The sequence below is a fragment of the Ruditapes philippinarum genome, unplaced genomic scaffold (genome assembly GCF_026571515.1).
Source record: "Ruditapes philippinarum isolate M1 unplaced genomic scaffold, ASM2657151v2 ctg11276_1_1_1_1, whole genome shotgun sequence".
In the NCBI taxonomy this organism is placed as follows: domain Eukaryota; kingdom Metazoa; phylum Mollusca; class Bivalvia; order Venerida; family Veneridae; genus Ruditapes; species Ruditapes philippinarum.
In genome coordinates, this window is record NW_026867143.1 from 17,809 (window position 1) to 29,582 (window position 11,774).

At 31.1% G+C, this 11,774-nt stretch overlaps 1 protein-coding gene across 1 annotated transcript; it reads right to left on the reverse strand.

Moving 5' to 3' along the window:
* Window positions 1–1,942: 1,942 nt before the first annotated feature.
* On the reverse strand, window positions 1,943–6,219 carry LOC132734990 (H(+)/Cl(-) exchange transporter 7-like). Its single transcript, XM_060721897.1, has 4 exons — window positions 6,112–6,219; window positions 5,250–5,333; window positions 3,918–3,998; window positions 1,943–2,029 (listed from the first exon to the last, which is right to left on the reverse strand). The coding sequence occupies exons 1-4, from the start codon at window positions 6,178–6,180 to the stop codon at window positions 1,943–1,945; spliced, it is 321 nt and encodes a 106-aa protein (XP_060577880.1). The 5' UTR covers window positions 6,181–6,219.
* Between the last annotated feature and the right edge of the window lie 5,555 nt (window positions 6,220–11,774).

Consider the following 11,774-nt stretch of genomic DNA (forward strand, 5'->3'; position numbering starts at 1 on the left):
ATACTTTTTGGGTTTCAATTTACAATCCTTTCAATGAATTTCAAATTCAAACTTAGGGTTTCATTTTGTGGGTCCATCTGGAAACCTAGACTTGACACTTTTAGTCAGTATTAGTCTATATAATTTCTTATAGTACATGTGGAAGCATTAGGGATTATAATTTTATATAAATATACACAAACCCAGATATATTCTACACCTCCTTTTCCAAAAACCATCAAGTGTCCTTTTCACTGCTTTGAAAATTCAAATTATTTTTACAATCGTTTTTATAAGTATATAGCAAACCCCACTTATTCTATATGTCACACTTTATTCGTCACATAATTAACATATTTCCGGATACTGAACATCCCGAAAAAATGCAACTTTCATATTTGGGAATATCCGTTCACCTTCAGCCACTGTTACATATAAAATTATTTATCGGTCTGGTTAAATCTCACATCATCCTTAAATATCCTTATTTTAAATTAAAACTTAAATGTTTTTATTTCGCCGTCTTACATTTAAAATTTTAACATTGCTATTTGAGTGAAGAATGTCAAGGTAAAATTCATGACTAAAAAGTCGGTTTTCGTACGTGGTACGGTAAATTCACGGACCCTATATTACGAGGGTAAAAAAAAACGGCAGCAGTGTACTAGGTCATAAAATATTTGTGTTTGAACAATCTCTGTCCCTACCCCTTTTAAGAACAATAAAAGGACTTTCAGACACAAATATTGGTTAGAGCTAACGCGTTGGACCCATTTTTTTCCTATAAATTTTCCCTTAAAAAAAATCCCTTAAAAGTTAAGGAGGCCATAGGGAGGTATCTTTTTAAAAGTTAAGGAGAAATTCGGACAAATTTAAAGGAATTTTGACCTTAAGAATTTTATGAATAAGACTTAAGATTTTTTCCTTAAACTAAGCGGAAAATTGTATGATTTTAAGGGAAAAACTTCGAGTTAAGGGGAAAATTTTCACTTAAATTCTTTTATTGAATAACCGGCCCCAGGTTTCTGTACATGGTATTTTTATGTTTAATATGTTAAAGGTTATTTCAACAAAGAAATGGGAATAGGTAAATAACAGACATATCTTTTCATTTTAAAATTTAACAAAACCCTTTATAAAAAAATATCAACCATTTTAAATAAATTTCAATTCACTAACAAGAATCATAAACTATGTTTCATTTAACATGAAATAATGCTAAAAGAGGCTTGGTGCGGTTGATAAGAAATTTATTTTACAATTTCAACACTAAAACTGATTTCTAGGAAATTTCAATCCAGATGAACAAATTTTGAGAGATTCATAAACATGTCATTGTTATTTAAACTTTCCATGCAATTTTAAATGTTACAAAAAGAAAATTATTTTTTAAAAAGAATAATTACCTAATCAATTCATGACAAATTCACAAATACTTGTACAAAAAGAACATCATGTAACCATGCTAAACAACAAGTGTTAATCATGATAAGTTTAAATCTTGTTATATCAGAAAAACTAAAAAACAATCATATATAAAAAGAAATATTATAAATTTTCTGCGATAAAAATCTCCCCATTTGTTAAAATTTTCCAAAAAAAACCCTGGATACCACAGCAATTAGGCTCACTTATTGAGCATTACTGAAACTTACAGCATTAGAGAAGCTTCCTTAATAAACTTTTTTAAAAACTAACTTATACCCTATACCTAGCTACTGAAGGTGTAAGCATCCATTTATGAAGTCTTTAATTTAACTATCATTAAAATAGTCATAATTTGTAATCAAAATAGAGGTTTGCCATATTTTACAATTGGTCAATGATTTTGTTTGGCAGGATAACCTAAGGTTGATTTCTATATTCCCCTGAATACAAGTTAAAGTATAACTCTAAGGTGCCAAATCATAAAATTAGTGAAGGATTTCTTTCTCAATAAATTCAGTGTTTTTGTCTTCAAATATTAAACTTTTCTTATACTTTCACCAGCCCACGTTTTGATTCCACTTCTGTATTTTGCAAGATCTTTCCTTGTAATAATCCCAACTGGCTGAAATAAATAGTCACACAAAGTTTGAAAATGTTTGAAAACACAATCAATAAAGTGAGAGAAATAAGGTATTTAGCAGGCATTAAAACAAAAAGATATGTTTGTAAAACATGCATGCCCTATATCAACAGCAAATTAGTCATGTGATCAGGTTATTATGACTGACTTTTGACCTAGTTACCAAAAAATCAATAGGGATTATCACTGGTCATGACTAGTCACTAGGTAATTGTGACCGTAAAGGTTGTGTGCAGCAATTTTATGATAAAGTTATCATAAACCATACCAAATAATATATGCATAAATTTTATTAATCATGTATGCCTCATTAATGACAGCCAAAATTTGATTATGTTAAATAAGACCTTGAAATGTGTATTCACCAAAGCAGTTTAAGATTAATAAAAAATATCAACCAAGGCAACTTGAGTTTTTTGAGTTATTGGTTAGAAACCACTTTATTACAAGGTCCAATATGACATTGACTTTGACCCTTAAAAACAATAGGGGTTATGTACTTGGCCAAGAACCAATGCACCTGTGAAGTTTTAAAGGTAAAGGGCCCCTGTGTTGTTGGGGATATTGATCAGAAAGAGTTTTTACCTATTAGGTCAATGTGATCTTGACCTCTAATCCCTTGACCCCAAAAATCGATAGAGGTCATCAATCTGACCAAAAACAATGCATCTGTAAAGTTGAAGGTAAGGGTCCATGGGTTGTCAAGTTATTGATAGGGAAATCGTTTTGACATACAAGGTCAATGTGACCTTGATCTTTGACACATTGACCCCAAAATCAAAAGGGGTCATCTACTTGCCAACACCAATGCACCTACGAAGTTTGAGGGCCAAAGGCAAAGGACAAAGTTTACTGATCGGAAACCATTTTTAACTACAAGGTCAATATGACCTTGACCTTTGACCCCAAAATCAAGAAGAGGTCATCTACGGGCCAAGTCCTATGCACCTACTAAGTTTTAGGGCCAAACAGTCCAGTGGTTGTCAAGTTATTAATCAGAAACAGTTTTACCTACAAGTTCAATGTGACCTTTGACGTTTTACCCCTTGAAACCCCAAAATCAATAGGGTCATCCACTGGTCATAAACAATCGTCATACCAAGTTTTGAAGTTCCTAGGCCTAATCAATCTTTAGTTATTGATCGGAAACCAATTTTACTTACAAGGTCAATATGACCTTTACCTTTGACCCCTTGACCCAAAAATCTATAGTGGCCATCTCCTGGTCAATGAACAATCATCATACCAAGTTTAAAGTTCCTAGGCCTAAGCGTTCTTTAGTTATTTAACCATTTGGTCTACAAACAGACCGATCGACAGTCAAATGCAAAGCCAATATATCCCCTCTTCTTTGGAAGCGGGGCATAATTACAGACCAAGTCAAAACTATATTTAACTTTAAACAGCCATTTCCCTCAAGCATTTATAGGGTAAAATATTTATCATCCAATGCATAAAAGAATGTATGTATAATCATTTTGAATCAAAAAAATGGTCAATCATATTACTAGCACTCCTCTTCATGGAAAACTGTTTGTTGTTTGATTGGGTTTTACTTCACATCAACACAGTATAGGTCATATGGCAACTGTTCCAGCTTTACTGGTGGAGAAAGAAGGCACTTTTCTGTTGCAATAATTCAGGCACGAACAGGCACCTTTGTAGATAACCACCAATGTTCCATAAGCTAGCTGGATAGCTTCCTCACATGAAAGAATCCAAAGTCCCTGTAGGGATTTGAACCCACAGTGGTTTGAGGGGGCAAGTGGTTTAAGTTATAACCTTAACCACTCGGCCACGGACGCCTTCATTGAGAACTTAAATTTGCACAAGAAAAATAGAATAAGTATGCAGAGACAAAAAAGCTTACCTCATTGCAATCATTAACCACTATCAAATGCCTAAGACCCAGACCTCGAAATAAACGGAATAATCTTGGTAGCGAAAATGTCTGAAAAAATAACAAGAGCGATCAGTAATCACATGTTTCGCCTCATGATGGCCAATTTCATGTTGGGACAAATTTTGTGACAGACGGACAGACAGATGGACAGTGCACAACTAGACTTGGTACTGATCATTCCTGTAAAGTTTGGATAAAATTGCACCAGTAGTTTATTAGGAGTAGTCCGGACAAGCTTTTGCGTATCTGGCAACACACAGAAAAAAACACCTTTTTATCAAAGGGCCATAACTCGGCCAAAAATCATTCAACCAAAAAACCCGTGCAATATGCGCAAGGACTTGAGCTACAGATCAATCCTGTAAAGTTTCATTGAAATTGCATCAGTGGTATAAGAGAAATAGTCCGGACAAACTTTAAAAAAAAAATTATTAAAGGACCATAACTCTGACAAAAATCATTGAACCGGAAAATGCTGACAATATGCACAACTAGACTTGGTACTGATCATTCTTGTAAAGTTTGGATGAACAAAGAGCCATAACTCCGCCAAAAATCATTCAACCGGAAACCCGTGCAATATGCGCAAGGACTTGAGCTACAGATCAATCCTGTAAAGTTTCATTGAAATTGCATTAGTGGTATAAGAGAAGTAGTCCGGACAAACTTTAAAATTAAAAATTATTAAAGGGCCATAACTCTGACAAAAATCATTGAACCGGAAAATGCTGACAAAATGCACAACTAGACTTGGTACTGATCATTCCTGTAAAGTTTGGATGAAATTGCACCAGTAGTTTATGAGGAGTAGTCCGGACAAGTTTTGTGACGGACGGACGGACAGACAGACAGACGGACAGACAGACAGACGACGTCCGGACAAGTTTTGTGACGGACGGACAGACGGACGGACAGACAGACAGACTGACAGACAAACGACAGAGAAGTGATCCCTATATGTCGCCACTACTCCGTAGAGGCGACACAAAAATACACGTCAGTTATAGTTGGTGCTATAGGCATTCAAAACAACACACTTATAAAACCTGAACTTGTAAACTATTATGAGCATTACCATCTTGAAGACATTACCGTAAAAAAAGATAAAAAATAAGTGGTTAAAATCAACTGACAGTTTTCATTACAATCTACATAAAACGAATACATCAAGCATAGATAATGACAATCATGTAAACATGAACTGAGAAAAAATTAAAACTATCTATTATTATCAGCTATACAGAGAAACAAAACTTAACAAGTTTTTACACAACTATGCTAGGAAATGATTTTACTTACAGGTCCTATAGTGTATGGATTGGGTGTAATATAAGGTCTTAAATCCATCATATAATCCATCTCCTCGTCTGATATAGGAACATCCTGTAATCATACAAATAACAGACTTTTAACGTACCCGTACATCTTATTTATCACCTAGCTTAATTAGCAACTTAGCCTTACTTTGAATTTTCCAATAGACGTTTATTGATCTCTGGGACGCCTCCGGGACAGTGACCTGACTTCCGGGACAGTCCAGGACATTATGGCATGTATGACTTATACTGAAGCATCTGTTTTATAGGCTTACCTGACTATATACCGACAGTAACAGCAAGTCATTCTTGCCACTACATTCATTCACGCTAGTTATAAAGGTATGCTCATATTAATTTTTTTACCTTATAAAATACTTAATAGTAATATCTTAATTCAATACTGACTTGACAAATGAGTAATGCAACTTCTATAGAAAGGATTTAGCATAGATCCATGGTGAACGCTGTTCTATATTGAAATTGAAATGAACTCATATACTCTCAAAAAGACACTATTCTTGATGCTTGATAGTAAAACAACAGCCATGCTGAAAATCCTTAAAGGGGTATACTTTTAACTCACTTAAAACCCATGCTAGAGTTCCCTTTACAAAAAAATGATATGCAATAATGGTTCCAAAAACCATTTGAAAGTTTCATGAGATCACCTTCAATGCATGATAAAGTATAAAGTTGCACACCTGATCTTACCAAATTATTACACCAAATGCTAGGTTGAGTAGGAGACCATTATTTGAGTTAACAGCTAATCATACTAGTAAATAACATATTCTGATGACTTCATTTTACAGTGATTGAAATTTTAAACAAAACAAACAAACCTGTATTTTCAAATGATGCAGGTAATAGTTTTGGAAATCTTTCAATCTCACTGTATTTGGCTGCATCATATTTTCTGGACTGAAAATCTGCAATTCAAACAAACCTTTATCACACAAAATGAACCCTATTGTCAATTAGTATAGAGACAGCAAGAAATTAGTATACTATTCAATATATTGGCAGTTAAAACAAAAATGATTTAAGATTAAACCAACATACTGAAAGGCAGATATTATTTAAAAAAGTTAGAAATTAAACCAAAGATAGACAATCATGTACCTCAAACATAAATAATATCTTACTGCAGAAAAATGACCATTTAAGAGTTTAAGAGCACTCTATAGAATACAACCTACAGCTTGCTGTCAAGTAGCAATTAGTCCAGAAATAGTTTGTTTTTCATTAAATATCCTATGCCATGTATATAAACTATACCCTTCAAACTATTCTTTAGAATGTAGAAAAAAAAGAAGTACTTGATTAAGAAAAAACTCGAGCATTACAATTTCTTTTTTTTTTTTTTTTTTTGGGGGGAGGGGGGACTGGGGCCCCTCCATTGCACCTGAATTGAACCAAAAAACATTTTATAAGGAGCGATTTGCTTTTCCCCACAAAGAAATAAAACCAAAAATTTTCTATATTCCAACCTAGCCGTGAGGGGGCAAATTTTAAAAGTCAACAATTTAACCACTCACCAAATAAAAAATTTTTTTCTACTCCCTTTATAAAAAAGTTTTGTTTTTTTTTTATTTTAAAGTTGAACCAATAAAAAAAATTTTTTTTTACCTTTGCTTTAAAAAAAAAGAAAATTGAGATCTCAAAAAGAAGGCCACGCACTTTTGGAAAAAAGGGTTACTGTGATCCCTGTTAAAACTTAAAAAAAGTTTTTAAATTTAAACCAATAATATAAACTGTAAATGACTAATTTTACAACAAAAAAAAAACAAAAAATTTTTTTGGGCCTTTTTTTAACCATTGAAATTTTTAGCAAAAAAATTTTTTAACAGACTGGGTTTCAAGGAAATTCCCTTTGACAAAAAATTTTTAAAATGGTTTTTGTGTGATTCCCTCAGACATTTGTAATGAAAATTTTATAAAATTAAAAAAACAAAATTTTTAAAATCAGTATATAAAGAAACCTTTAAAATATACGGAAAAACTAAACTGGGATACCTTCCTACAAAATTTTTATAATTTAAGGGCTTAAAAAAACCCAAAATTGAAAAAACAGAAATTGGGTTCTATGTGTAAAGTTTAAAAACATATTAAATTTTTCTAGGGTTTTTCAAATTTTTGATTAAAAAAAATAAAAAAGTTTTTGCCCTTTTGTTAAAACCGAAAACCCAAAACGGGATAGGGATAAAGGCAAAAAAAAAACAGAAAAAAAAAAATGGTTTTTTAAACCCCAATGTTTAAAAAAACTTTAAAACAAAACAAGGGGCAAAATACTTTTTTCTGCTGGGGCTAAAAGAAAATGCATAGACCCCAATAATTTAAAAAAACCCTTTAGCCGCCCCTTCAATCACAAAAAGGGGAAAAAGGTGCTGCAGTTCTAATGCATCAACCCTAAAACATCCCCTCTTTCCACAAGGGGGAAACTTTTAAACCCCCAAAAAAATAAGTATATCATCTGTTTTCAAATATTTTGTACTTAAAACCCCGCCCCCAGCGTTTACCACGGGGAAACCACAAAAGTTTTATTCCTGAGAATTTCCCCCAATAAAACCTACTTTTTCTATTTTATTCATAACATGCTGGGCATTCACAAGTCACTGAAACAGAATAAATAATTAATAGAAAATTTTGCCCCTATACTGAAAACATTATAGAAAATCTTGCTTTGCGTTAAAATTTGTTTTTTGTTTTTTTCAGTTTTTAATAAAGCCCTTAAAAATTTCAAACAATTTATTTTAAAGCGGGGGAAATTGAATAAAAAAATTATGGCAAGTGCCCTTAACATTTAAAATTTGGGAAATTTTAATTAAAACGAAAAATTTTCCTTTTCGAAATTTTTTCCCCAATAAAATTTTATTTTGTAACAAGAAAATTCTTCCCTTTGGCTTTAAAAAGTACAAGGGGAGCTGGGGGGTTCCCCAAAGGAAGTAAAGAAAACCCATAACCTTATTTCTATCATACAACCCCTAAAAAAAAAAAAAAAAAAACTTTTAAAAATTTTAAAACTATGTATAACAAAGCGGGTTGTGGGACACAAACGCTCGACAAATTATTGTGCTTGTTTAAAAAAAAGTTTGAAAAGATTTACCTCCCTCCTTTTTCGGGGGGGGGTTTTTATGTGGTGAACAATTGGGGCAAATTTTAAAAAGGGCCTTTATTTTCAATGGAAATTTTGAAAATATTTGAACTTTTAACAAATATTTTAAAGTAAATTCTAATTTAAAAAGGGGCATAATTCTTTTTCAAAATCCTTGGTTTAGAGTTCCCTCCTATTTTTTCTGGGTTTGGGGTTTCAGATGGGAACAAGTGTTGCAAAGTTTCAAAGCCATATGTCAAGGACTTTGAAAATTTTTAAAACATTACAAAATTTTAAAAAAATTCTAATTCAAAAAAAAGGGGCAAAATTTGTAAAAATGCTTGATAGAGTTCCTCCCCCCTTTTTACGGGTTGGGGTCATTGGTGAAAAATTGGTTTTAAAGTTAAAAAGCCTATGTCAATGGATTTTAAAAAAATTTTTTTGAACTTTTTAAAAAAACTTTAACGTAAATTTCTAAGTCAAAAAAGGGGCAAAAATTCTGTAAAAAATCTTATAGATTTACCCCCTCCTGTCTACGGGGTTGGGGTCATGAGGTGAACAAGTGTCAAATTTAAAAGCCATTTTCTAGGACTTTAAAAAATTTTTTGAATTTATAAAAAAAATTTTAACATAAGGGGTTACGCCGACGCCGCCCTGGGGTTACTGCAAAGCTCTACTTTTTCTTATCGAATAGTCGAGCAAAAAATTAGCCAAAAAAATTTTCGGGAACCCTTGAAAAATTTTTTTAAAAAAATTTTACAATTGTAGGATGACCCTTGAATTTTAAATTTTAAATTTTTTATTTTTTTTCCTGAAATATGCTGATAATTTTTTATTTCCTTTTAATTTCGGGCAAAAAGGGAAAAATAAATTGTAAAAATTTTATACAAAGATTCAACTTCTACTTTTTTTATTTTAAATTTATGGGAAAAATTGTCAAATCATTTTTTAACCATATAAAAATTTTTTTCTTAAGTCCCTTTAAATTTTTTTCTTTTGAATCTTTAAAATTTTTTTCTCCCTTTACCAAAACAAGTTAAAATTTACTAAAAAAATCTTTTTTGTTTTTTAAAACCGTTAAAGATAAAACCTTTTGGGTGACAAAAAAAAACCCTTGTGTACAACAACTTTTTTAAAGGGTAGAAAATTTTAAAATTTGGGAATTTAACGCGTCTATAACTAAATTTCCCAAATACGGGCGAGCAAATATATACTTATAAAATAAACAATAAATTTAAGCTGAACGTAGTTTCCCAAAGGTCTTACCGAAAGATATAAAGTCGCCAACCCACTTTGAGATCATGAGAACTATATAAATAGGAGGCAACAAAATTTTTTTCCTGCATTCTTACGATTTTCCCCAGTTAAAAATGATCTTTTTACGTAAAAAACTCCGCCCAGGGTGAGCCTGGGAAACCCAAACAGACATACTTTTCCCCCCCCCTGCCCCCTGAAGAGTTTTGTTATAAAAAAACAAATTAAAAAATTTTACGATTTTTTCACCCCCAAAAACCCACATAGGTTTTTTTTTTAAAAAATTCCCAAAATTAAAGGGCTTTGCTAAAAAAAAGCCAAACAAATACTGAATTTTAGCAATTTTTTTTGGGAAGGAACAAAATAACATAAAGTAAAATCAAAAAAATACACCCAAGGTTTAATTAAAAAAGGGGGTTTCAAAATAAAAAAGGGCTAACATCATATACAGGTTTTAAAAAATTTGAAGTAAGAAAAAACAAAATTTAAATCTGATTTTTAAAACATGCCAATATTTTTATGATCAATAATAAACCTACCGTTTGGCATTTAAATAAATTTATATTTTCAAATTATCATGTTTTTCAGGTTTTCATACCTTTGGACTTTATTTTTAATATATAAATAAATTCATTTTACTGAATTTTATTATAAAAAAAATTGATTTAAATTTTTGAGTCAAGGTCGTTAGATCCTTTAAAAAAACATTTTTAAAAGAAAGATTTATTTTAAAAAACACATTTATAGAAGTCATTTTTTATTTTTCAAAACAAGCAAAATTTTCATAGTATTTCAAAAATCCCTAAGTCCCCCACCCGGGTTTAAAAACCCCCGCAAAATTTTTGATGGGCCCTTTGGGTAAATTTAATTTTTCCCTGAATGGGAAAGACATGAATGAACTTAAATCTTTTTAGTTCTAAGTTTTCTATATTACAAATAATGTTTAATTTCTTTTCCTAGTAAGGAAAAAATTTTTTTTAACAACCTTGTAAAATTTTTTACATGTGGGTTTTTTAAAATAAATCCTAAAGAAAGAAGAATTGAGAAAAATACCCAATTTTTTCAAAAAAAATCTAAGTTAAGGGTTAAAACTGGAAATAGTCTTGCAGAGTATTTAACCTTCAAAAGTTGACGATAATAAAAAAATATATAGAAGTTTGAAGTAATACATTAGGAAAAAAAAAAGTTTTTTAAAAAAAATAAAAAAATTTTAAAAAGACAACATTTTTTTTCTAAAAATTTTTAAGTTAAGGAGGGAAACTGAAATTTTTTTCAGAGTTTAAAATTGTAATTTTGATGGGTTTTATACCCGAAACTTATTTTTAAAGTTTTAATAAACACCTTTTTGAAAAAAAAAAAAGGGAATTATGGTAAAAAAACTGAAAAAAATTACAATCAGAAATCTTTTAAATTTAGGCATTTTTTTGCCATACAAACCCGAATTTTCACATAGGAAAAAGAAAAAAATGTCAAATTTCCCGCTGCCCTCTACCCCTATTTTTAAATTTTATAAAAATTTTTTCAGTATTTTTGAGTTTTTACTGGATCAAGTTTTTGTGTTAAATTTTCCTTTTTTCAGACTATTTTTTGCCCAAACAACCAAATTTTCTAAAAATAGGGGCAAAAAAAAAAGACCTGCTAATCTCCATACGCCCTCTATTCCTAATAAATTTAAAAAATTTTCGTATTTTTCTTTTGCGGGATCCAGTTTTTGTGACGGACGGCAGAGGACAACGGCGGACGGGGGGTAACCCAAAGTCCCTCCGGTTAAACCGGGAGGGACTATAAATTCTGCTTTTTTATCATGTCCCAATCATTACCAATATTTAATTTTTAATAGGGTACCATGCCGACTTGTTAGAAAAATAATGTGATCAAACTGCATGATAAGTGTACACAATAAATTGGGTTTGGATTTTAAAAACATAAAAAAGGGAAATAAATGCAAATAAAAACATACTTCTTTTAGCTTTTTTAAAAAGAAAAATACTTCTTTTAGTTTTTTATCAGTGCATTATCATGGGCCTTTTTTTGATCCCCAAAAAATACAGTGAAAAAAGTCTTTATTTTGACCCATAAACATCACATAGGCCCCAAAATTTATTTTGGGGCCCCAGTAATAAAATGTTATGAAAAAAAACATGACTCTAGAATGAT